Source organism: Lonchura striata, chromosome 27, assembly GCF_050655825.1.
Source record: "Lonchura striata isolate lonStrDom1 chromosome 27, ASM5065582v1, whole genome shotgun sequence".
In the NCBI taxonomy this organism is placed as follows: domain Eukaryota; kingdom Metazoa; phylum Chordata; class Aves; order Passeriformes; family Estrildidae; genus Lonchura; species Lonchura striata.
In genome coordinates this window covers 9,641,641-9,667,168 of record NC_140729.1, presented here as the reverse complement: position 1 = coordinate 9,667,168, position 25,528 = coordinate 9,641,641, and the positions used below count along the sequence as shown (strand labels likewise).

The 25,528-nt window shown below is 51.6% G+C and overlaps 4 protein-coding genes and 4 pseudogenes across 4 annotated transcripts; 3 read left to right on the top strand and 5 right to left on the bottom strand.

The window, feature by feature from the left end:
* Positions 1-8: 8 nt before the first annotated feature.
* Positions 9-2,600, bottom strand: LOC146765200 (feather keratin Cos2-2-like). Its single transcript, XM_085562021.1, has one exon. The coding sequence runs from the start codon at positions 2,499-2,501 to the stop codon at positions 2,172-2,174; it is 330 nt and encodes a 109-aa protein (XP_085418147.1). The 5' UTR covers positions 2,502-2,600; the 3' UTR covers positions 9-2,171.
* Positions 2,601-4,212: 1,612 nt separating this feature from the next.
* LOC146765199 (feather keratin Cos1-2 pseudogene) lies at positions 4,213-5,570 on the bottom strand (annotated as a pseudogene).
* A 52-nt stretch (positions 5,571-5,622) lies between these two features.
* Positions 5,623-8,730, bottom strand: LOC146765198 (feather keratin Cos2-2-like). Its single transcript, XM_085562019.1, has one exon. The coding sequence runs from the start codon at positions 7,724-7,726 to the stop codon at positions 7,250-7,252; it is 477 nt and encodes a 158-aa protein (XP_085418145.1). The 5' UTR covers positions 7,727-8,730; the 3' UTR covers positions 5,623-7,249.
* Positions 8,731-8,893: 163 nt separating this feature from the next.
* On the bottom strand, positions 8,894-14,147 carry LOC146765197 (feather keratin Cos2-2 pseudogene; annotated as a pseudogene).
* On the bottom strand, positions 14,122-15,973 carry LOC146765196 (feather keratin Cos2-2-like). The gene has a single exon (XM_085561997.1). It carries the CDS (start codon positions 14,449-14,451, stop codon positions 14,122-14,124), a length of 330 nt encoding a protein of 109 aa, XP_085418123.1. The 5' UTR covers positions 14,452-15,973.
* A 1,128-nt stretch (positions 15,974-17,101) lies between these two features.
* On the top strand, positions 17,102-20,775 carry LOC146765195 (feather keratin Cos2-2 pseudogene; annotated as a pseudogene).
* Positions 20,776-22,153: 1,378 nt separating this feature from the next.
* On the top strand, positions 22,154-23,297 carry LOC146765194 (feather keratin Cos2-2-like). The gene has a single exon (XM_085562016.1). The coding sequence runs from the start codon at positions 22,279-22,281 to the stop codon at positions 22,606-22,608; it is 330 nt and encodes a 109-aa protein (XP_085418142.1). The 5' UTR covers positions 22,154-22,278; the 3' UTR covers positions 22,609-23,297.
* Positions 23,298-23,444: 147 nt separating this feature from the next.
* Positions 23,445-25,512, top strand: LOC146765193 (feather keratin Cos1-2 pseudogene; annotated as a pseudogene).
* Positions 25,513-25,528: the final 16 nt, after the last annotated feature.

Sequence of the window (25,528 nt, the reverse complement as noted above, 5' to 3'; positions counted from 1 at the left end):
TAGCCCCTCTGAGCCGAGACCTCCAGCCAGGCAAGCGCTGCTCTTGAAGCAGCAGGAGGCAGAGGAGAAGAGGCTTCGCACTCACCTGGTTCCTGAGGAGGAGAAGGAGGTGAGAGAAGTGGATGAGAGAACAGAGGCTTTGGCTGTCTTTTATAACAGTCCTGCCCTGCCTCAGGCCCAGAGGCACCTTCGTGGAAGTCATAATTTTCTGACCAGTTCATGTCAAATGTGCACCATCTCAGTTAATGGTATGGCCTGTGTCCTGGTTTCCTGCATTTCTGCCTTTTCATTTCCTGACTTTTGTCCTGTGTGTTCCTATCTGAGGGCTTGTGTTAGGGCCGGAACGTGAGGCCCAAGAATTTCCGGGATATAAACTCATCCGCACAGACTGACTGCTCGGTCATGGTCTGGTGGCATTCCTTGAGGTCACATAATGCATCTTAATTCCTCTCTACTGGGTCAGCCTTCCGTCAACAGTCCGTGCACATTTCTCCCCCACATTGTTGTTCTTCCGCTGTGTTGCGTTTTGCTTCTCTACAGGAGCCACAGCAAGGATGCTTGTCCCTGAGGAGTGTTGCCCGACATCCCTAAGCTGCCTTGTCCAACATGCTGGTCTTTCTCACCATATATTCTTTACTGATAATCCTTGGTTGTTATTACTGGCTCTTCTGAAGTTGACCTTGGCTGGATGGCCATTGCTCGACAGTCATGCTATCACTCCAAATTCTGAAGTGGACAGGGAAGTCAAATTAAGGTGCAAAAAAAATTTGAGGCATGGGGCAAGGCTGTTGGCTAAAGTAACACTTTCATAATACTTTGCTCTTGAAATTTTGCTTCACACTGTGTTGGATCCTGTCCCTCTTGTAAGAGCTGAATGATTTGGAAGCTGGGGAAGAAGGCTGAAGGAATGGGCTCAGTGTCATTGAAGAGTCCAGTGTCTCCCACCATGTCTGACTGAGTCAGCTTTGGCTGTGTCCAAAAGGGACTCAGCACTGCTGAGCCCAACTCAGAGTACATTTGTCACACTGGTGATGCCTCTGTGAAAGGATATTTCATAAGAAATGGTTTGGTTTGGGAGGAAAGGGTTTAAATGCGGAAGAATTAGGAGCATGATTGCAGGTTCACTCAAGTGACCTTGCAGCTGACAATGCCAGGGCCTGGAGAGTATCAGTGTGGGAAACACCAAATGCATGCCTACTACTGCTTTAACCAGTGTTTGGAGAAGTAGCATCTGTGTGTAGAGACAGTGCCAGTGTTGGGAGAGACGTGGAGACCATCTCATGGACGTGCTTAAGCTCCCTGTTTTGGGAGAGAGAAGACCAAAGCTCAGAGATCACAAAAAGCCCAGGGAGATCACAGCACTGGTGTAAAGAGGAGCCCTGCTTGCAAGGACTGGGACAAAGGAGAATTACATCCCCCTTGCATCTCCACCTAAGTGTTCCCTTGGTGTTCTCTGTGTAGAGCGGCGAGGAAATAAGTTTGCTCTTTGCCTTTCCACCATGGTTTTGTGGTTGTTCCATACACCTGATTGTGTCAACTCAAAATCTTGAGATGGAAGGGAACCTAAGCAACATTTTCTTTCATTTGCAGCACACCATCCACCCGACAAAATATGGACCAGGATGGCACCCACAAAATTAAGTGGCTCAAAGTCCTCAGCAATCTTGCCTTAATATTAGAGAAATGAGAAGAAACTTTTCTGTGCAACTTGTTCCAGTGCCGCATCACCCTCACTGTCAGGGTATCCACATCAGCTCCAATGGAAAGGGCACAAGGAAGATCCATAGCAGTGAGTCCTGCTCTCTGCTATTTCCTGAGGTGACTGGATGAGTTCTCAGAGGTAAAGGAGAAGAAATAGGCCCAGCGGTGGATGCAAAAAGAACTTTATTGAGTCTAAAGAAGCAAACAAGCTAATGGTCAAAGACAGCAGCAGGAGCAGCTGCTAAGATGCCGAGGAGCGTGCGTCTGCCCGGCCTGCAGGATCCAGGGAGAGGAGGGGTGGGGGACAGAACCACCAGGCTGCCATTGGCACATGGTGATAGGAAAGGAGAGAGCAGAAGAAGGAACTAATAGCAAAAGAGGCTAAATTCCATGTTAAAATATTTTGTCTGCATTCCTAGAGCATGTCCTGATGACTTGGAGGTTCTTGCATAAGGCTGTTGCCAGCATGTTTAGCAGGGACGACAGCATCTGCTGCCACCATAGCAGTTGGTGATGCAGGAGATGTCAAAGCCCCCAGAGCTGATGGGCACTCCCTCGGAGCTGAGGATGCTGCCAACAGCAGCGGAGGTGGAGGATCCCACGGCGGTGTTCTGTGGGGAGGAGCTGAGGACGGGGCCAGGAATGGTCACCAGCACAGCAGGAGGCTCAATGACAACGTGGGAGCTCTGGCACTGCCTGACACAGCACTCAGTGCAGCCGCTGGCCAGAGGGCAGGGGCCGCAGGGCTGGCAGCAAGGGTCGCAGGGCTGGCACTGCTGGCACTTCTCAGAGCAGGACATGTCTGGAGCCTGGCGCTGCACCTGGCACAGAGGGCAGGGAGGAAGCAGAGCACATGCACACCTGAGACACAGCCCGCAAGGCAGCCCCAGCAGGACAAGGCCCCTGTTGCCTGCGCAGCTCCAGCCTGTGCAGGCTCAGCCTGGGCATCCTTTGCCTGAGCCCGGCACGGCCCTTCCGAGCTCAGCCGGGCCCAGCTGTGCTCCTGCCTAACAGGGATGGAAATCAGCACCTCAGCCCAGCCTCATCCCCTGCCCAGAACACACGGTCTCCCCTCTGCCCGCACCACCACCACTGCAGAACACCCCCAGAAGCACAAGGAGCAGGAACAAGGAACAGAAAGATCAATGCAGTCGTGGAGAGGGTGGACAAGAAAGGGGCTTCCAACTCACCTGGTTCGCAAGGAGGAGGAGGTGACAGAAGTGGTTGAGAGAGCCACCAGTTCAGCTGCCTTTTATCCTGGCCCCACAGGGCCTCAGGGCCCACAGTTTGTGCTGCACAAGTGACGATATTCCTGCATGATCCTAAATGAATGGAAAGATTTCTGGGAATGATATGGCATGAGTTGGTTTTTCTCTCTCCAATGACTTTGCATTTCCTGGCTCACATCATCCCCATTCCTTCATGGACACTTCTTTTGAATGATGGTATGTGAGATCCCATATTTCCTGGGGCAAAGGATGTGTGTATCAGTGTGTGTAAGAGACATGAAGTATGTGCAGAAGGGATCTCAAGGAGGCAAGTGATTCCAGCCAGTGGCATTCTTTTGGATGTTTTATACTCCCGCGATTTGGAAGGCCTCCTCTGCTCTCAGCCCTCCAGACTTTTGTTCACCACCTAATAGCTTCACTCTGTGATTTGGCCTTTGAATGAAACATCTTTGTCTTCTTTCTCAGACTTCATAGTGCATGAGACTCCTGTAGCACTGAGCTTCTCTCCTCCTTGGGTTTCCCAGAATCTGCTCTGACTGGGAGCTTCCCAGCACCTCCTCAGGCACATCCCTTCCTCAGGCCTCTGCCCCATGTCCTCCCCCACAATAATGTGAGTGGGAGCGTGGCTGTGCCCCGGTGTGTGCCAGTGTCTGCACATCGCTGTGCTTGTGCCCTGGTGGGAACACACCTGAGAGCCTCTGGCTTACACAGGGACAGTTGAATACGGGGCAGGGCGCTTGTGTGAAATCCGCCTGCCCTCTGCCTGTGCCCGTGTGCTGGGCTCTGTGCCTCTGGGCTCATCTCTGAGCACAGCTGGGCAGGCTGGCAGTGTGTCAGTGCCCCTGTGTGTGTGTCCACAGCTGGGCCTGAGCTGAGCTCTCAGCCCAGCCATTGCACGCCCTGTAGGGCCTTCCCTGCCCAGCAGTGCCAGCCCCTCACACACACTCAGGGCCCAGTTCCTTCTCTGCAGGAACCTGGAGAGGGTCACGGCATCCAAATCTCTCAAGGACAATCCCAAACCTAGGCCATCCCTTTGATGGCACCTCCAGGCAGCCTTGGGGCACTCAGCTGTTTCCCACTGTCCTTGTTCCTGCCTCATGGGGAGGCTTGGAGGTGACAAAGTTCTGGTGGCTGTGTGGGGATGGGAAGTCCAGTGGCCACAGTGGCCTTTGTCCTCAGCCAGGAGCTGTGGGAACATGATACTGTCAAAAAGAATGAGTCAAGTAGGGAAAAACTTTTGACCATTTTTGGGATGTTGTGACTAGCAGATGGGAGAATTTTTCTACTAAAACATCCCGAATAAGAAAAAGTGGCAGACTCCAAGGGTAGGAGGATGGTTTTGGTTCTGTCCTCATGCTTACTTGACCCTGTGAAACCTCTCAGCTCTGCCAATGTGGTTGAAAGCTGAGCAGAAATCTAATGTGAGAGAGGTGTTTGAAGAGAGGAGGTTCTTGACAATCCCCAGGAATGCTGTTCCCCATTCTCAGTCCTGTGACATCATCTTCATGTTATGATCAGTATTTTGGGGAATCCAGGGATTTGTTTGGGAGCTGCAATAGAAAAAGTGCATAATACTGGCCAACACCTTGTCTTCCCATAACTTTTACCATGAGCTGAATGAAAAAGTTACAACACAAGGAAGGAAAAAGCAGAGGACCAGGGTTGGATGCAAAACAACTTTATTGAGTCTAAGGAAGAGAAGGAGGGAGCTGAAAGAAGACATTAGGAGCAGCCAGCAGCCTGCAGTGGGGGTGTTGATTTGCCTGGCCTGCAAAGAAACAGAGGGAGGCAAACAGTTTCCACTAGGCTGGCATTGGGTGGTGCTGAAAGGACAGGAAATGCAGATAAGAGAGTGGAGGAAAACAGCAGTAAATCAAGGGCACAAATCCGTTGTTCCAAAGATCCATATTCAGTGCAGTTCCACATTCCAAGGTTGTGAATGATTTTGCCCAAGGATGTTGGCAGCATCTTTAGCAGGGACGACAGCATCTGCTGCCATAGCAGTTGGTGATGCAGGAGATGTCAAAGCCCCCCGAGCTGATGGGCACTCCGCCACAGCTGAGGATGTTGCCAACAGCAGCGGAGGTGGAGGATCCCACAGCGGTGTTCTGTGGGGAGGAGCTGAGGATGGGGCCAGGCAGGGTCACCAGCACAGCAGGCGGCTGAATGACAAAGTTGGAGCTCTGGCACTGCCTGACACAGCACTCAGTGCAGCTGCTGGCCAGCGGGCAGGGGCCGCAGGGCTGGCAGCAAGGGTCGCAGGGCTGGCAGCAGGACATGGCTTGGGGTCACAGGTGCACCTGGCACAGAGGGCAGGGAGAAGCACAAAGAGAGGACACATGAGAAGCAGCACTGCATCCAAACACCCTGCAGCCCAGGCACTTCCTGGCCCCCACTGCACTACCCAGTTCAATGCCCAGGAGCCACCTCAGCCAAGCCACAGCCTCTCTCTGTCTGCACAAGACCTTCTCTCCTCTGCCCTCTCCCAGCAGAAGCAGCTCTGTGGCCTGCACTACAATAGCCCCTCTCAGCAGAGACCTCCAGCCAGGCAAGAGCTACTCTTGAAGCAGCAGGAGGAAGAGGAGGAGAAGGGGCTTCGCACTCACCTGGTTCCTGAGGAGGAGGAGGAGGTGAGAGAAGTGGATGAGAGAGCAGAAACTTGGGCTGTCTTTTATAGCAGCCCTGCCCTTCCTCAGGCCCAGAGGCACCTTCGTGGAAGTCATAATTTTCTGACCAGTTCATGTCAAATGTGCACCATTGCAGTTAATGGTATGGGCTGTGTCTTGGTTTCCTGCATTTCTGCCTTTGCATTTCCTGTCTTTTGCCCTGTGTGTTCCTATCTGAAGACTCCTTCTAGGGCCAGGATGAGTGGCCCAAGGATTTCGAGGATATAAAGACGTCAGAGTAGGCAGAATGCTCAAGGATCATGGTCTGGTGGCATTCCATGCAGGCTCATGACCTGAACTTGTTTCATTCTTGTGGGTATTGTTGCCAAGTTACTCAGGGCATCACTCTCATTCTTCCTCTGTAGGTGCCCATCTCTCCCACATCTCTGTCTGACAACCCATGAGTTTTCACGTGCAGCCTGTTTTCCTGGCCCATTTTGGGAATGGATAGGGGACATAAGGTATTCTTTATGCTCTTGTTTCCCCTCTAACACAACTCCCTTTGATCAGCAGTGCATGCTCGCTTCTGCAGCTCATTCTTGCCCTGGGCTGGATTAGCAGCAGTGATTGGTGGCCCTTGGCTGGATGGATGGTGCCCAACAAACTGCTCTATCAATCCCCTTCCTCCGGGGATCAGAGAAGATAATATCAATCTGAGAACAATTTCAACCATGATAGAAGGGAGTTTGCTAAAGCAAAAGTGAAAGGTTATGCATGTACGAGTACTCTGGGAAGAAAAAATTCCATGTCCTCCTTCTGTCAGGAAATAATGGCTGTCAATTTCCCACAAAGCAGGGATTCCTCACATGTTGTGGTTACTCTCAAGGAAAAACTTTGTAACTAAGGCAGCAGAAATGGGCTTTGTGAGAAGAGCCCAGTGTCTCCAGCCATGTCTGACTGAGTCAGCTCCAGCTGTGTCCAAAGGGGACTCAGACCTGCCCCACACTGAGCACATTTGTCACACTGCTGAGGCCTCTGGGAAAGCAGATTTCATTAGAAGTAGACTGGGCTGGAAGGCAACTTCAAGATAATTTTATTCCTGTCCTCATGCTTTTACCAGTTGGGCACCCACTAAACCAGCCTGCTCAAAGCAGGGTTGAACCTTATCTTGCTCAGTTCCAATGCTGGGCATCCAAAACCATTCTGGTCACTTTAGTACGCTGCGTCACCATCCTCACGGAGAGGGACATCCTTGTGAGCTCCAAGAGGAAAGAAACAGAAAAAATTGAACTGAAAAAAACTGCACCAAGAAAGTTGCAGGGATGGCAATGCTGGGCTTCCACCACCATTTTGCAAGTGAGGAAACTGGAAGAGTTGTCAAAGAAGGAAGGACAAATCAATGGCCAAGGTTAGAATGCACAAACAACTTTATTTAGTCAAAAGAAGAAAATACAGAGGCTCAGAGAGGGCACCCAAAGGCAGCAACTCAGATGCACCAGTGACATCCTGACCTGCCAAGGGAAAGAGGCCAACAGGTCCCACTGGGCTAACTTTGAAGTTTGGAGACAGGAAAGGAAAAGAAGAGGGAAATGAGAGCAGAAGAAGGAAACAAGAGTATGAAGCTCTAAATAAATGTCTTAGTTCTGACTTCATTCCAGCAGCATGTCCTGAGGTCTTGGAGGTTCTTGCTGGAGGATGTTGGCATCAGCATTTTTAGCAGGGACGACAGCATCTGCTGCCACCATAGCAGTTGGTGATGCAGGAGATGTCAAAGCCCCCAGAGCTGATGGGCACTCCCTCGGAGCTGAGGATGCTGCCAACAGCAGCGGAGGTGGAGGATCCCACGGCGGTGTTCTGTGGGGAGGAGCTGAGGATGGGGCCGGGCAGGGTCACCAGCACAGCAGGCGGCTGAATGACAACGTGGGAGCTCTGGCACTGCCTGACACAGCACTCAGTGCAGCTGCTGGCCAGCGGGCAGGGCCCACAGGGCTGGCAGCAAGGGTTGCAGGGCTGGCACTGCTGGCACTTCTCAGAGCAGGACATGTCTGGAGCTGGCGCTGCACCTGGCACAGAGGGCAGGGAGGAAGCAGAGCACACGCACACCTGAGACACAGCCCGCAAGGCAGCCCCAGCAGGACAAGGCCCCTGCTGCCTGCGCAGCTCCAGCCTGTGCAGGCTCAGCCTGGGCATCCTTTGCCTGAGCCCAGCACGGTCCTTCCGAGCTCAGCCAGGCCCAGCTGTGCTCCTGCCTAACCGGGATGGAAATCAGCACCTCAGCCCAGCCTCAGCCTCTGCCCAGAACACACAGTCTCCCTCTGCCCGCACCACAACCACTGCAGAACACCCCCAGAAGCACAAGGAGCAGGAACAAGGAACAGAAAGATCAATGCAGTCGTGGAGAGGGTGGACAAGAAAGGGGCTTCCAACTCACCTGGTTCACAAGGAGGAGGAGGTGACAGAAATGGTTGAGAGAGCCACCAGTTCAGCTGCCTTTTATCCTGGCCCCACAGGGCCTCAGGGCCCACAGTTTGTGCTGCACAAGTGACGATATTCCTGCATGATCCCAAATGAATGGAAAGATTTCTGGGAATGGTATGGCATGAGTTGGTTTTTCCCTCTCCAATGACTTTGCATTTCCTGGCTCACATCATCCCCATTCCTTCATGGACACTTCTTTTGAATGATGGTATGTGAGATCCCATATTTCCTGGGGCCAAGGATGTGTGTATCAGTGTGTGTAAGAGACATGAAGTATGTGCAGAAGGGATCTCAAGGAAGCAGGTGATTCCAGCCTGAGGCATTCTTTTGGATGTTTTATACTCCCGCGATTTGGAAGGCCTCCTCTGCTCTCAGCCCTCCAGACTTTTGCTCACCACCTAATAGCTTCACTCTGTGATTTGGCCTTTGAAAGAAACATCTTTGTCTTCTTTCTCAGCATCCACAGTGCATGAGACTCCTGTAGCACTGAGCTTCTCTCCTCCTTGGTGTTCCCAGAATCTGCTCTGACTGGGAGCTTCCCAGCACCTCCTCAGGCACATCCCTTCCTCAGGCCTCTGCCCCATGTCCTCCCCCACAATAATGTGAGTGGGAGCGTGGCTGTGCCCCGGTGTGTGCCAGTGTCTGCACATCCCTGTGCTTGTGCCCTGGTGGGAACACCCCTGAGAGCCTCTGGCCGGCACAGGGACAGTTGAACACAGGGCAGGGCGCTTGTGTGAAATCCGCCTGCCCTGTGCCTGTGCCCGTGTGCTGGGCTCTGTGCCTCTGGGCTCATCTCTGAGCACAGCTGGGCAGGCTGGCAGTGTGTCAGTGCCCCTGTGTGTGTGTCCACAGCTGGGCCTGAGCTGAGCTCTCAGCCCAGCCATTGCACGCCCCGTAGGGCCTTCCCTGCCCAGCAGTGCCAGCCCCTCACACACACTCAGGGCCCAGTTCCTTCTCTGCAGGAACCTGGAGAGGGTCACGGCATCCAAATCTCTCCAGGACAATCCCAAACCTAGGCCATCCCTTTGATGGCACCTCCAGGCAGCCTTGGGGCAATCAGCTGTTTCCCACTGTCCTTGTTCCTGCCTAATGGGGAGGCTTGGAGGTGACAAAGTTCTGGTGGCTCTGTGAAGTTCGTGAGTCCCGTGGCCATGGTGGCCTTTTCCTGAACCATGAGGTATGGAAAGTTATGTCAAAGAGAGTGAGGCACCTGGAGAAACTGCCTTTTTCTGGGAAGAGGTGGCCAGAAAGTGGAAGTCGCTTGTACACGCCACCGAGAAGGGCAAACAGTGGCCGCTTCCAGCAAGGTGGGAGGGTGATTTTGATTCTGTCCTCAATCTAAGTGTAACCCAGAATTTTACGTAAATGAGGCTTCTGGATCATGAGAGAAAAGTAGGAGACTTGTGAGATTGCATTGCAATTCAGTTTGAATATGGAGACACAGGCGTTTATTTTGAAAATTCAAATGTGAATGGTAAAATTGTGTGTTTCTCCTTGGCATACTTCCAATCTTGCTTGTTCAGGTCCATCATCTGTCATGACTATTGTATTCATGCTGTGCCAGGTACTCTGAGTAACTTTCTTGCTTTGTTGCTGCAGAAATCTTTCCTTGGGGAAGTAAGTGGAGTGACATCAATGCACACGCAGAAATACACACTCTGATCCATTCCATTTATGCATTGCTGCACTGTGAGTGATGTCCAAAGACAACAATATCATAGACAGAGCAGGTCAAGTAATGTTGGACAGTGCTTCCTACTCCATGCCCAGAGCCTCAGGGGCCACCATGGGGGTGCTGAAGTTGGATTTGAGACACTGGGCTTCCCTGGCAGCTCAGAGCACCTCTCCTCCAGTGGGTACTGAAGAGCCTGGCTACAGTTCCACGTGGAGTGAGAAATGTTCACTGCACAGGGTGGCCAAGCGGGGCCTTTTGCACACCCTTCTTTTGCTTCTTCAGAAAGGCATTGTTTTATCCAAGGATGCATCTTTGTACCAGTTGAACAGTGAGCCAGGACTGTCTGAGGAATGTGTCAAATCCCAATGCAGCAGCCACTGCAACCCCTCTGCATGTGTCAGAGATGACCAAGGTGCTGGAGAACCTGTGCTATGAGTGATGATGTGGAGCCTTTTCTCTCTGGAAAGTAAAAGGTTTTGGAGAACTCCATCCAGTTTTCCAGCAGTTCCAGGACTCCAAAAAAGAGGATGGAGCCTCTTTCATTCCAGACATTCCCATGGAAAGGGTCAGTCATTTCCCAGGGGTGCAATTGTTGAAAAACACAGTGCTCCGTGGTAGCTCCCCAAAAGGGGAAGAATTCCTGTCAGCCAGACTTCTCCACTGTGGCCTTCTCTCGACTGCAGTGGACAGTCCTGCCAGGAATCTTTTTGGGTGCAGGCTCCTCATGGGGTCACAGCTTCCTTCATGATTCATTTACCTGCAAGGAGCCCCATAGTTTTACGTGGGATCATGAGTTGGAGAAAGACACATGACACCACATACTGAGAGAAATCAGCAAACAGCAGCGGTTTATTATGGAAGGTCTTGTTGTAGAGGGTTTGAAACTGCGGGTTAAAACAGCTGACTGGTTGAGATCACTCTCTGCTCAGATGTCTGGCCAGTGCTGTGCCTGCATCTAAGCTTGGACAGGGTTGGCTGAGGGTCCCCTGTAGAGGTTTGAATCGAACCCATTGTACCATGACACCATAGAAGAGCTAACCCCAGTCAGCCCAACTGTGTGCGTGCTGCCAACCCCAACCTATGAAAGCCCGCAGTCCTGTGTGTCTGGACAGCATCTGGACAGAACAGTAAATGTGGGGGAGGTGTCAGAAAAGAGGAAGCTGAGGGCTGTCCCCAAGCATTGCTGGTTCCCTTGTACCTGCTTTCACCCCCCATTTATGTCAAGCTGGGGAACCATCTTCTTCACCCAGTAGTATTAGAGGAGTACAAAGGAATGTGTTTGTGAGCTTCTAGAGTAAAGGAACAAAGTAAAATCCACTGTAGGGCATCCCAAGCCCTGAGCTCACTGGAAAAGTTGACACAGATGGAAAGAGAAGCAGAAGCCAAGGCTTGGATGCAAAATGACTTTATTGACTCGAAGCATGAAAAAGGAGGTGGTTCCCAGAGAGCACCAGGAGCAGCCACTGAGGGACATTAGCGGTGTCCCTCTGCCTGCCCTCCAGATAGAAAGAAGGGGGAAAGCCTAGAGGTCCAGCTAGGCTGGCATTGAGTGCTGGAGATAGGAAAGGAATGGAAGAGAAAAACCAGAAGGTAAGAATGAAAAAAATGTCATAAGTCCTACATACAAAGTCCCAAAATTCTGACTTCATTCCAGCACCATGCACTGATGTCTTGGAGGTTCTTGCTGGAGGATGTTGGCATCAGCATTTTTAGCAGGGACGACAGCATCTGCTGCCACCATAGCAGTTGGTGATGCAGGAGATGTCAAAGCCCCCAGAGCTGATGGGCACTCCGCCACAGCTGAGGATGTTGCCAACAGCAGCGGAGGTAGAAGATCCCACGGCGGTGTTCTGTGGGGAGGAGCTGAGGATGGGGCCAGGAATGGTCACCAGCACAGCAGGCGGCTCAATGACAACGTGGGAGCTCTGGCACTGCCTGACACAGCACTCATTGCAGCTGCTGGCCAGCGGGCAGGGGCCGCAGGGCTGGCAGCAAGGGTTGCAGGGCTGGCAGCAGGACATGGCTTGGGGTCACAGGTGCACCTGTCACAGTGGGCAGGGAGAAGCACAAAGTGAGGACACATGAGAAGCAGCACTGCACCCAAACACCCTGCAGCCCAGGCACTTCCTGGCCCCCACTGCACTACCCAGTTCAATGCCCAGGAGCCACCTCAGCCAAGTCCCAGCCTCTCTCTGTCAGCACAAGACCTTCTCTCCCCTGCCCTCTCCCAGCAGCAGCAGCTCTGTGGCCTGCACTACAATAGCCCCTCTGAGCTGAGACCTCCAGCCAGGCAAGTGCTGCTCTTGAAGCAGCAGGAAGCAGAGGAGAAGAGGCTTCGCACTCACCTGGTTCCTGAGGAGGAGAAGGAGGTGAGAGAAGTGGATGAGAGAGCAGAGACTTGGGCTGTCTTTTATAGCAGTCCTGCCCTGCCTCAGGCCCAGAGGCACCTTCGTGGAAGTCATAATTTTCTGACCAGTTCATGTCAAATGTGCACCATCTCAGTTAATGGTATGGCCTGTGTCCTGGTTTCCTGCATTTCTGCCTTTTCATTTCCGGACTTTTGTCCTGTGTGTTCCTATCCGAGGACTTGTGTTAGGGCCGGAATGTGAGGCCCAAGAATTTCCGGGATATAAACTCATCCGCACAGACTGACTGCTCGGTCATGGTCTGGTGGCATTCCTTGAGGTCACATAATGCATCTTAATTCCTCTCTACTGGGTCAGCCTTCCGTCAACAGTCCGTGCACATTTCTCCCCCACATTGTTGTTCTTCCGCTGTGTTGTGTTTTGCTTCTCTACAGGAGCCACAGCAAGGATGCTTGTCCCTGAGGAGTGTTGCCCGACATCCCTAAGCTGCCTTGTCCAACATGCTGGTCTTTCTCACCATATATTCTTTACTGATAATCCTTGGTTGTTATTACTGGCTCTTCTGAAGTTGACCTTGGCTGGATGGCCAGTGCTCGACAGCCACGCTATCACTCCAAATTCTGAAGTGGACAGGGAAGTCAAATTAAGGTGCAAAAAAAATTTGAGGCATGGGGCAAGGCTGTTGGCTAAAGTAACACTTTCATAATACTTTGCTCTTGAAATTTTGCTTCACACTGTGTTGGATCCTGTCCCTCTTGTAAGAGCTGAATGATTTGGAAGCTGGGGAAGAAGGCTGAAGGAATGGACTCTTTGTCATTGAAGAGTCCAGTGTCTCCCACCATGTCTGACTGAGTCAGCTTTGGCTGTGTCCAAAAGGGACTCAGCACTGCTGAGCCCAACTCAGAGTACATTTGTCACACTGGTGATGCCTCTGTGAAAGGATATTTCATAAGAAATGGTTTGGTTTGGGAGGAAAGGGTTTAAATGCGGAAGAATTAGGAGCATGATTGCAGGTTCACTAAAGTGACTTTGCAGCTGTCAATGCCAGGGCCTGGAGAGTCTCAGTGTGGGAAACACCAAATGCATGCCTACTACTGCTTTAACCAGTGTTTGGAGTAGTAGCATCTGTGTGTAGAGACAGTGCCAGTGTTGGGAGAGACGTGGAGACCCTCTCATGGACGTGCTTGAGCTCCCTGTTTTGGGAGAGAGAAGACCAAAGCTCAGAGATCACAAAAAGCCCAGGGAGATCACAGCACTGGTGTAAAGAGGAGCCCTGCTTGCAAGGACTGGGCCAAAGGAGAATAATATTCACACTTGCATCTCCACCTAAGTGTTCCCTTGGTCTTCTCTGTGTAGAGCGGCAAGGAAATAAGTTTGCTCTTTGCCTTTCTACCATGGTTTTGTGGTTGTTCCATACACCTGACTGTGTCAACTCAAAATCCTGAAATGGAAGAGAACCTAAGCAACATTTTCTTTCATTTGCAGCACACCATCCACCCGACAAAATATGGACCAGGATGGCACCCACAAAATTAAGTGGCTCAAAGTCCTCAGCAATCTTGCCTTAATATTAGAGAAATGAGAAGAAACTTTTCTGTGCAACTTGTTCCAGTGCCGCATCACCCTCACTGTCAGGGTATCCACATCAGCTCCAATGGAAAGGGCACAAGGAAGATCCATAGCAGTGAGTCCTGCTCTCTGCTATTTCCTGAGGTGACTGGATGAGTTCTCAGAGGTAAAGGAGAAGAAATAGGCCCAGCGGTGGATGCAAAAAGAACTTTATTGAGTCTAAAGAAGCAAACAAGCTAATGGTCAAAGACAGCAGCAGGAGCAGCAGCTAAGATGCCGAGGAGCGTGCGTCTGCCCGGCCTGCAGGATCCAGGGAGAGGAGGGGTGGGGGACAGAACCACCAGGCAGCCATTGGCACATGGTGATAGGAAAGGGGAGAGCAGAAGAAGGAACTAATAGCAAAAGAGGCTAAATTCCATGTTAAAATATTTTGTCTGCATTCCTAGAGCACGTCCTGATGACTTGGAGGTTCTTGCATAAGGCTGTTGCCAGCATTTTTAGCAGGGACGACAGCATCTGCTGCCACCATAGCAGTTGGTGATGCAGGAGATGTCAAAGCCCCCAGAGCTGATGGGCACTCCCTCGGAGCTGAGGATGCTGCCAACAGCAGCAGAGGTGGAGGATCCCGCGGCGGTGTTCTGTGGGGAGGAGCTGAGGATGGGTCCGGGCAGGGTCACCAGCACAGCAGGCGGCTGAATGACAACGTGGGAGCTCTGGCACTGCCTGACACAGCACTCAGTGCAGCTGCTGGCCAGCGGGCAGGGGCCGCAGGGCTGGCAGCAAGGGTCGCAGGGCTGGCACTGCTGGCACTTCTCAGAGCAGGACATGTCTGGAGCCTGGCGCTGCTCCTGGCACAGAGGGCAGGGAGGAAGCAGAGCACACGCACACCTGAGACACAGCCCGCAAGGCAGCCCCAGCAGGACAAGGCCCCTGCTGCCTGCGCAGCTCCAGCCTGTGCAGGCTCAGCCTGGGCATCCTTTGCCTGAGCCCAGCACGGTCCTTCCGAGCTCAGCCAGGCCCAGCTGTGCTCCTGCCTAACCGGGATGGAAATCAGCACCTCAGCCCAGCCTCATCCCCTGCCCAGAACACACGGTCTCCCTCTGCCCGCACCACCACCACTGCAGAACACCCCCAGAAACACAAGGATCAGGAACAAGGAACAGAAAGATCAATGCAGTCGCGGAAAGGGTGGACAAGAAAGGGGCTTCCAACTCACCTGGTTCACAAGGAGGAGGAGGTGACAGAAGTGGTTGAGAGAGCCACCAGTTCAGCTGCCTTTTATCCTGGTCCCACAGGGCCTCAGGGCCCACAGATTGTGCTGCACAAGTGACGATATTCCTGCATGATCCTAAATGAATGGAAAGATCTCTGGGAATGGTATGGCATGAGTTGGTTTTTCCCTCTCCAATGACTTTGCATTTCCTGGCTCACATCATTCCCATTCCTTCATGGACACTTCTTTTGAATGCTGCTATGTGAGATACCCTGTTTCCTGGGGGCAAAGATGTGTCAGAACTGGGCAATAGACATGAACTACGTGTAGAAGGGATTTCAAGGAGTCCGATTATGACAACATGGGGCACTATTTTGGGATTTTTGTATTTCTGATGAGTGCAAGTGCCCCTCCTTTCCCATCTCTCCGGTCTTTGGCATATCTCCCTTGGCCTCCCTTGACTATGTGTCTTGTCCTTCTCTTAAAATCTCTTTGGATTCATTCTCTGCCTGCACAGTCACTGAGGCACCTGTTGCACTGCTGTGTGAACCACAGAGTGTGTGAGTATCTGCACATCCATGTGCATTTGCTCTTCTGTGAACACAGCCCCAAGTGCTGCAGGCCTACAATGGGAGTATTTTGCACAGGGGAGAGCATTTGTCTGCAACCACACACTGGCGAATTCCTTTTATGCATTGCTGCACTCTGAGTGATGTCTAGAGAGAACAATATCCTGGATTAGAGCAAGGAGAGTAGAAGTGTCGATCAATGCTTCCTACTCCAAATTTTGCTGCAGTCTAGAGATTCAGGGGCCACCAAAGTGGTGCTGGAGCTGGGTTTGGGACACTGGGCTTCCCTGGAGGCTCTGGGTGTCCTTGGGATTAATGGCTACATGTTAGTGATTGGCAGCCCAGTTTCAGAGCTTGGTCCTTTGTCTGTATGAGCAGGAGGTTTGGGGATTAGAACAGGAGAAAGCTGAATTCCAGGATCTTGATTCTTTGAGTCCCTGCTGAAGGGAAGATGGGGTGAGCACATTCAATCCAAGGAGCCTGGAGACAATTCCCTTCATAGCTGGTATTCAGGAGAGTAGGGTTTGGCCTCTATGGAACAGGGGCTGGAGCTTTCCATGACCAAATCTTCTTATTCAGAGCACCTGTCCTGAAGAATTGAAGGGCTGTACCTGGTCTCTGCTCCATAGGGAAAGTCAATTGGTCTGTGCATGCAATGAGGAAGGAAGGCCATTACCAGCACCTTTCTCTACTTCTTCAGAAAAGTGTCAGAGTTTTGCCTAAAGAAGCATCTTTCATGCTGTCTGTAAAGGTGAATCAGCCTTGTCTCAGGAATGTGTCAACCGCCAAATGGAAAGATGTCCATCCGTTCCCATGTCAGGCTGCAAAGAGATGCCTGGCTCAGTAGGTGTCCCACCATAGCTTTTGCTCTTTGGCAACTATCACCCAGCATTCTCTCCTTTTCCAAATCACCTCTGATGAAATGTCTCCATTATGGAGAGAATTGGATTTTTTTGGCCTATCACTACTGTCTACCACCATCACTAACGTGCAGACTATATCAATCTCTGCCACTACCTAGAAAGAGGTAGTATGGAGATTGATGTTGGCTTCTTCCCCCAAGGAACCAAAGCTCTTGACTGTCCCAGTGCCACGGAGAACATCTATCCTACATCTCAGAGCAAAGCAATATCTGTACCCTGATCCCTTCAATTCCATACGCCCATTTTTTGTAAGGTCTTGGCCCCCACCTCACTCAGCACCAGTCTGAGTGGTAGCATTGGCTTGGACAGGAAGAGGTTGTGTCCCATTCCAGTGGAGAAGTCTAGGAGGTAAGGGCTGATGTGTATGCCTGAGACACAGAGAGATGGATGCCCCTGGAGCCAGCCAAGGCTTGTGGGTGTGTTGGGTCTGGCAGAGATGCAATTCATGTTCCTCACAACAGCCCTGGCAGAGCTGTGCTCTGTGCTGGATATTACTAAGGTGCTGGTAACACTCCAGTGCTTTGGCTCCTGCTGAGCACTGCTCACACAGCACCAGCACTGTCTCTCCAACATTCCCTTCCCCATCAGGAGCTGGGGGGTGGCAAGATCCTGGGAGTGGAAAACTCCAACAGTTGACCCAAACTGAGTAAAAGTATGGCATTTTCCATGCCACATGACATGAGCTCAGACACAACAGCTAGGGAAAGGAGAAACAAAGGTGGGCATTTGTAATTTGCAATGTTTACCTTCAAGTAACACCACTACATATGCTCAAGCCCTGCTTCCTGGGAAGTGGCCAGATAGAACTTTCTGATTGGAAGTAGAGCATCAGGAGTGGGTTGTTTTTTTTTTCCAGTGTACTACTGCATGCACAAGCTTTTGCTTTCACCAACTGCCATATCTAAATATTCAAGTTGATTTCCTATTTATTTTCCCATCCCTGTTCACCTCAGAAGGAAGAGTCATAGAATGGCTGCAAGACACTGGCCATCCAGCCAAGGTCAACCCAGAACAGCTGGTAATAACAACAAAGGATAGTCGGGAGAAAGATCAGCATGTGGTTGGAGAAGGGACCATGTAGAGGAAGGTCAGCACTTTTCTGGGAGAAGCGTCCTTACTGTGGCACCTACACAACACAGGGGAAGAGGAGGAATGAGGTGGAGGAATGGGCATGGACTGTTGACCAAGTAGGCAGAGACAGTAGGGAGGAATCAAGCTGCAACACATGCCTGCATGGAATGCCACCAGACCATGATCCCAGCATTCTGCCTACTCTGATATGTTTAAATCCCAGAAATCCTTGGGCTGCTCATCCTGGCCCTAGAAGGAATCTTCAGATAGGAACGCACTGTGCGGAAGCCAGGAAATAGAGGCTGCAGTGCAGGAAACCAGGACACAGACCCTACCATTAGCTGGGATGGGGCACATTTGACATGAACTGGTCAGAAAATTATGACTTCCACGAAGGTGCCTCTGGGCCTGAGGCAGGGCAGGACGGCTATAAAAGGCAGCCCAAATCTCTGCTCTCTCATCCACTTCACTCACCTCCTCCTCCTCTTCCTCAGGAACAAGGTGAGTGGGAAGCCTCTTCTCCTCCTCCTCCTGCTGCTTCAAGAGCAGCGCTTGCCTGGCTGGAGGTCTCAGCTCAGAGAGGCTGTCATAGCACAGGGCTGGGAGCTGCTTCTGCTGAGAGAGGGCAGGAAGAGAAGGGAGAGAGAGGCTGGGGATTGGCTGAGGTGGCTCCTGGGCTTTGACCTGGGCAGTGCAGTTGGGGGCCAGGAGGTGCCTGGGCTGCAGGGTGTTTGGGTGCAGTGCTTCTTCTCATGTGTCCTCACTTTGTGCTTCTCCCTGCCCTCTGTGCCAGGTGCACCTGTGACCCCAAGCCATGTCCTGCTGCCAGCCCTGCGACCCTTGCTGCCAGCCCTGCGGCCCCTGCCCTCTGGCCAGCAGCTGCAATGAGTGCTGTGTCAGGCAGTGCCAGAGCTCCCACGTTGTCATTGAGCCTCCTGCTGTGCTGGTGACCCTGCCCGGCCCCATCCTCAGCTCCTACCCACAGAACACCGCCGTGGGATCTTCTACCTCCGCTGCTGTTGGCAACATCCTCAGCTGTGGTGGAGTGCCCATCAGCTCTGGGGGCTTTGACATCTCCTGCATCACCAACTGCTATGGTAGCAGATGTTGTCGTCCCTGCTAAATCTGCTGACAACATCTTTAAGAAGATGCTCCGAAACCTCAGAACATCATGCTGGAATGAAAATGGAGTTTTTGGGACATTACATTTATACTGTTAGCTTCCTTTTGCCTTCTACCAGTCTCTTCCCTTTCTCTTCCCTTCTTTTCTTGTCAGCACTTAATGCCAGCCTAGTTGGACCTCTTTGCCTCCCCCCCCCTCTGCAGGCCAAGCGGACAGACACCCTCTATTTCATCTTAGTGACTGCCCTGCTGCCCCCTGTGAATTTCCACCTTTTCTTCCTTAGACTTAATAAAGTTGTTTTCCATGCACACATGGCCTGTTGCGGTGTGTTTGTCATCCCCGGGGGGGTCTCCCTAGGCTGTATGTTCACTGGTTGCAGTAGCTCAGAAGGGAGACTCCACACAGCTTCAGAGGGTGCTCATTAGATGAAGGTTTACTGGGGGTCCTACCCCTGGGAAGCAGCATGATTTCTGAGGCAGAGGTAGGGAAAGAGGGAGGGAGGGGCAAAGAGGGAGGCGGAGAGAGGGAGAAGCTATGGAGAAAAGGGCCAAGAGAGAGCCTGGTCCCCCTGGCACACTTAACAGGGAGATTCAAAGTGGGTGTGGAATAAGATTTGGGCCAATGGGATTACAGATAATGATACTTCAGGGGAGGAATTACAGGCTTGGAATAGACCGTACATTTTCAAGGGGTGAGACAGAGTGTACCATTTAACTATAATGTAACACCACAATGGTCCTCAGGTTTGTTCTTCCTTCTGTGGGAACTCTTTAATTGAGCTCAGGGCAAAAGGTGGAGGAAGACGGGAGTGGACACTACACAGTGGATTTTTCTTTGTGTTCTTTCCATTGGAGCTGACAAGAACATCTCTGGCTACCCCGCAGAAATGACTATCAGGTAGAAGATGGCAGGGAATGGAAAACAGCAGGGCTTGGGATAGCCCACAGCCTTGTCCCTTCCAACACTGCCCTGACATTTAATGTTTGGCACAGTTTCTGTTGTGACAAATAGTGCTGAGGGATTTCATGTATTGGATTCTTATCAGCCATACAAAATAACTGATTTGGAACAACTTTTCTGTGGGATGCTTTGCTGATTCATGCCAGAACCACCAAAATTCCTCCAATGTCACAAAATGCAACCAAGTGAGGATTTTTGTTTTACCATGCCCCCTTTAGATTGTCCCCTACCAATTTCCAAATACTAGACCAAAAGTATTACTATACTGATATAAATACAAACACAAAACTGTTATCAATTGATCAAACCAAGTCAAATATTAAATTCCAGAATACCAAATAACCCATGCCCAGCACCAGAAGATCACATATCTTATACAGGCAGGATTTCCAAAAGAAGGCCTTATTATCAAATGGCATCTTACTTGTATCCCAGACTGGTCCAAGGGTATATGGTCTTCTCGAGGAAATTCTAGGTACTTGTCACAGATCACGCAGATCCACAGGAGATCAGGTAGAGTGTCCCATCTGAGTGGCCAAAATTGATTTTCAATTCAGATAGACAGACAATTTATAACTTAGTTTTGAGTATTGAAAAGTTTTAGTATTAGAATTATGTGAAGAAAGAAATTTTTCATTGCAGTGGGAGTCACTAGGGGATCCATGCTCTAACTGAGTGCACTTGGGGCATCCTTCATCAATTTCAGTGCAATGAGCTTAAGATAAAGAGAGTTTTTATCATACACACTGATCACATATTCATTAGCTAGCCCAAATCACTTGATGTTATTTTATATAGTTGCCATACATACTGGCTGTACTACTATGCTTCTTTGGGGTCTGTTCTCAAGTCTGATGTCATTTTTAGGTAGCTGGTACTCAAGTGCAGCTTTCAAATAAGCTCAGTATCGTTGATTAGCAGAACTTTTGCTTTGTCAGCCTTCCAGAGTTGAGATGGCATCCTGCCTGCCTTTTGCACGACTTCTATTTGCCTAAGTAATATCCTTAAGGTATTTCTTGAAGGCTGTGCTCTTCTGGGATGCCACTCTTATCAGGCTAAAATGCTGTTCTGTTCAACTATCCTTTTCAACCTCCCTATATCAACCTCCCAGACATGATCAAAGTCGTTACTCTACATGCTTCAATCTCTATGAAAGCATCATTTTCCCACAGCTCCAGGCTCAGGACAAAGGCCACTGTGGATACAGGAATTCCCCATCCCCACAGAAGAAACAGAACACTGTCACCTCCAAGCCTCCCCTTGAGGCAGGAACAAGGACAGTGGGAAACAGCTGAGTGCCCCAAGGCTGCCTAGAGGTGCCATCAAAGGGACGGCCAGGGTTTGGGATTGTCCTTGAGAGATTTGGATGCCGTGACCCTCTCCAGGTTCCTGCAGAGAAGGAACTGGGCCCTGAGTGTGTGTGAGGGGCTGGCACTGCTGGGCAGGGAAGGCCCTACGGGGCGTGCAATGGCTGGGCTGAGAGCTCAGCTCAGGCCCAGCTCTGGACACACACACAGGGGCACTGACACACTGCCAGCCTGCCCAGCTGTGCTCAGAGATGAGCCCAGAGGCACAGAGCCCAGCACACGGGCACAGGCACAGGGCAGGGGGACTGCACACAAGCGCCCTGCCCTGTGTTCAACTGTCCCTGTGCCGGCCAGAGGCTCTCAGGGGTGTTCCCACCAGGGCACAAGCACAGGGATGTGCAGACACTGGCACACACCGGGGCACAGCCACGCTCCCACTCACATTATTGTGGGGGAGGACATGGGGCAGAGGCCTGAGGAAGGGATGTGCCTGAGGAGGTGCTGGGAAGCTTCCAGTCAGAGCAGATTCTGGGAACACCAAGGAGGAGAGAAGCTCAGGCAGCAGTGCTACAAGAGTCTCATGCACTGTGAAGGCCAAGGAAGAAGCCAAAGATGTTTCTTTCAAAGGCCAAATCACATAGAGGAGCCATTAGGTGGTGAGAAAAAGACTGGAGGGCTGAGAGCAGAGGAGGCCCTGACAGCCAGCAGGAACATAAAACATCCAAAAGAATGCCACTGGCTGGAATCACCTGCCTCCTTGAGATCCCTTCTGCACATACTTCATGTCTCTTACACACACTGATACACACATCCTTTGCCCTAGGAAACATGGGATCTCACATACCAGCATTCAAAAGAAGTGTCTATGAAGGAATGGGAATGATGTGAGCCAGGAAATGCAAAGTCATTGGAGAGGGAAAAACCAACTCATGCCATATCATTCCCAGAAATCTTTCCATTCATTTAGGATCATGCAGGAATATCGTCACTTGTGCAGCACAATCTTTGGGCCCTGAGGCCCTGTGGGGCCAGGATAAAAGGCAGCTGAACTGGTGGCTCTCTCAACCATTTCTGTCACCTCCTCCTCCTTGTGAACCAGGTGAGTTGGAAGCCCCTTTCTTGTCCACCCTCTCCACGACTGCATTGATCCTTCTGTTCCTTGTTCCTGCCCCTTTGTGCTTCTGGGGGTGTTCTGCAGTGGTTGTGGTGCGGGCAGAGGGAGACCGTGTGTTCTGGGCAGAGGCTGAGGCTGGGCTGAGGTGCTGATTTCCATCCCGGTTAGGCAGGAGCACAGCTGGGCCTGGCTGAGCTCAGAAGGACCGTGCTGGGCTCAGGCAAAGGATGCCCAGGCTGAGCCTGCACAGGCTGGAGCTGCGCAGGCAGCAGGGGCCTTGTCCTGCTGGGGCTGCCTTGCGGGCTGTGTCTCAGGTGTGCGTGTGCTCTGCTTCCTCCCTGCCCTCTGTGCCAGGTGCAGCGCCAGCTCCAGACATGTCCTGCTCTGAGAAGTGCCAGCAGTGCCAGCCCTGCGACCCTTGCTGCCAGCCCTGCGGCCCCTGCCCGCTGGCCAGCAGCTGCACTGAGTGCTGTGTCAGGCAGTGCCAGAGCTCCCACGTTGTCATTCAGCCGCCTGCTGTGCTGGTGACCCTGCCCGGCCCCATCCTCAGCTCCTCCCCACAGAACACCGCTGTGGGATCCTCCACCTCCGCTGCTGTTGGCAGCATCCTCAGCTCTCAGGGAGTGCCCATCAGCTCTGGGGGCTTTGACATCTCCTGCATCACCAACTGCTATGGTGGCAGCAGATGCTGTCGTCCCTGCTAAACATGCTGATGCCAACATCCTCCAGCAAGAGTCTCCAAGACCTCAGGACATGCTGCTGGAATGCTGTCTGAACCTAAGACATTTGATTTAGAGCTGCAAACTGTTGTTTCCTTCTTCTTTTCCTCTCATTTTTCTGTCCCCTTCTTTTCCTGTCACTACTATTGAAATGGCAACCTAGTGGGACCTGTTGGCCTCCTTCCCTTGGCAGGCCAGGACATCAGACCTGCTGCTGCACCTTGGTTGCTGCCCTCGGGTGCCCTCTCTGACCTTCCATATTTTCTTCTTTTGACTTAATAAAGTTGTTTGTGCATTCTCACCATGGTCAATGATTTGTCCTTTCTTTTGTGACATCTCTCCCCGTTGCTCACTTGCAAAAGGCTGGAGGAAGCCCAGCATTGCCATCCCTGCAACCTCCTTGGTGCAGTTTTTTCACTTCTATTTTGTCTGTTCGTTCTTTCCTTGGAGCTCACAAAGATGGTGGTGGCATTGTAGTAAATTGCCCAGAAACGCTTTGGATGCTCAACACTGGATGTTAACCCTGCTTTGAGCAGGCTGGTTTAGTGGGTGCCCAACTGTTAGGGGCAGGAGGACAGGAATGAAATGGTCTTGAAGTTGCCTTCCAGCCCAGACCACTTCTAATGAAATCTGCTTTCCCAAAGGCCTCAGCAGTGTGACAAATGTGCTCAGTGTGGGGCAGGTCTGAGTCCCCTTTGGACACAGCTGGAGCTGACTCAGTCAGACATGGCTGGAGACACTGGGCTCTTCTCACAAAGCCCATTTCTGCTGCCTTAGTTACAAAATTTTTCCTTGTGAGCAACCAAAACACATGAGGAATCCCTGCTTTGTGGGAAATTGACAGCCATCATTTCCGGACCGAAGGAGGCTATGAAATTTTTTTCCCCCTAGTGTACTTGTTCATGCATAACCTTTCACTTTTGCAAATGATTAAAAAGCTCCCTTCTATCACGTTTCAAATTGTCCTCAGATTTATGTTGTCTTCTCTGATTCCTGGAGGAAGGGGATTGATAGAGCAGCTTACTGGGCGCCATCCATCCAGCCAAAGGCCACAGAACAAAGCTGCTAATCCAGCCCAGGGCAGGAGCAGGAATGATCTGCAGAAGCCGGCATGCACTCCTGACCAAAGGGAATTGTATTAGAGGGGAGGCAAGAGCATAAAGAATACCTTATGTCCCCTATCCATTCCCAAAATGGGCCTGAAAAACAGGCTGCACGTGAAAACTCATGGGATACCACAAAGAGATGCGGGAGAGATTGGCACCTACAGAGGAAGAATGAGAGTGATGCCCTGAGTATTTTGCCTCAAACAAACCCACAGGAATTAAACAGGTTCAGGTCATGAGCCTGCATGGAATGCCACCAGACCATGATCCCAGCATTCTGCCTGCTCTGACGTCTTTATATCCTGGAAATCCTTGGGCCGCTCATCCTGGCCCTAGAAGGAGTCTTCAGATAGGAACGCACAGTGCGGAAGCCAGGAAATAGAGGCTGCAGTGCAGGAAACCAGGACACAGACCCTACCATTAGCTGGAATAGTTTGCATTTGACATGAGCTGGTAAGAAAATTATGACATCCACGAAGGTGCCTCTGGGCCTGAGGCAGGGCAGGACGGCTATAAAAGACAGCCCAAGTCTCTGCTCTCTCATCCACTTCTCTCACCTCCTCCTCTTCTTCAGGAATCAGGTGAGTGGGAGGCCTCTTCTCCTCCTCCTCCTCCTCCTGCTGCTTCAAGAGCAGCTCTTACCTGGCTGGAGGTCTCAGCTGAGAGGGGCTATAAGAGCCCAGGGCTGGGAGCTGGTTCTATTGGGAGAGGGCAGGGGAGAGAAGGTCTTGTGCAGACAGAGAAAGGATGGGACTTGGCTGAGGTGACTCCTGGGCTTTGAGCTGGGCAGTGCAATGTGGGCCAGGAGGTGCCTGGGCTGCAGGGTGTTTGGGTGCAGTGCTGCTTCTCATGTGTCCTCACTTTGTGCTTCTCCCTGCCCTCTGTGCCAGGTGCACCTGTGACCTCGAGCCATGTCCTGCTGCCAGCCCTGCGACCCTTGCTGCCAGCCCTGTGGCCCCTGCCCGCTGGGCAGCAGCTGCACTGAGTGCTGTGTCAGGCAGTGCCAGAGCTCCAACTTTGTCATTCAGCCGCCTGCTGTGCTGGTGACTCTGCCCGGCCCCATCCTCAGCTCCTACCCACAGAACACCGCCGTGGGATCTTCTACCTCTGCTGCTGTTGGCAACATCCTCAGCTGTGGTGGAGTGCCCATCAGCTCTGGGGGCTTTGACATCTCCTGCATCACCAACTGCTATGGCAGCAGATGCTGTCCCCCCTGCTAGAGCTGTAGCCAACATCCTTGGGCAAGAACCTCCACAGCCTGAGTATATGGAGGTGCACTGAAGATGGATCTTTGGAATAATGAATTTGTGCCCTTGCTTTACTGCTTTTTTCTTCCACTCTCTTTTCTTCCTTTCCGCACCACCCAATGCCAGCCCAGTGGAACCTGTTTGCCTCCCTCTGTCCCTCTGCAGACCAGGCAAATGGACATTCCCACTGCACCCCGCTGGCTGCTCCTGGTTTCATTTTTCAGCTTCCTCCTCTCTTCCTTAGACTCAATAAAGTTGTTTTGCATCCAAACCTGGTCTTCTGCTTTCTCCTTCCTTGTGTGGGAGCTCTTCCAGTCAGCTCAGGGCAAAAGGTGCAGGAAGACAAGGTTGGACAATTTGTGGTGGCTGTTTTTTGTGCCTTTTCTCTTGCATGTCCCAAACAAATCCCAGGCTTCCCCAAAACAGTGATCATCATGAGAAGATGATGTCAAAGGTCATAGGAGTGGGAAGGGGAAACAGCATTCCTGGGGATAGTCCACAGCCTCCTCTATTCAAACACCTCCCTCACATTAGCTTTCTGCTCAACTTTCA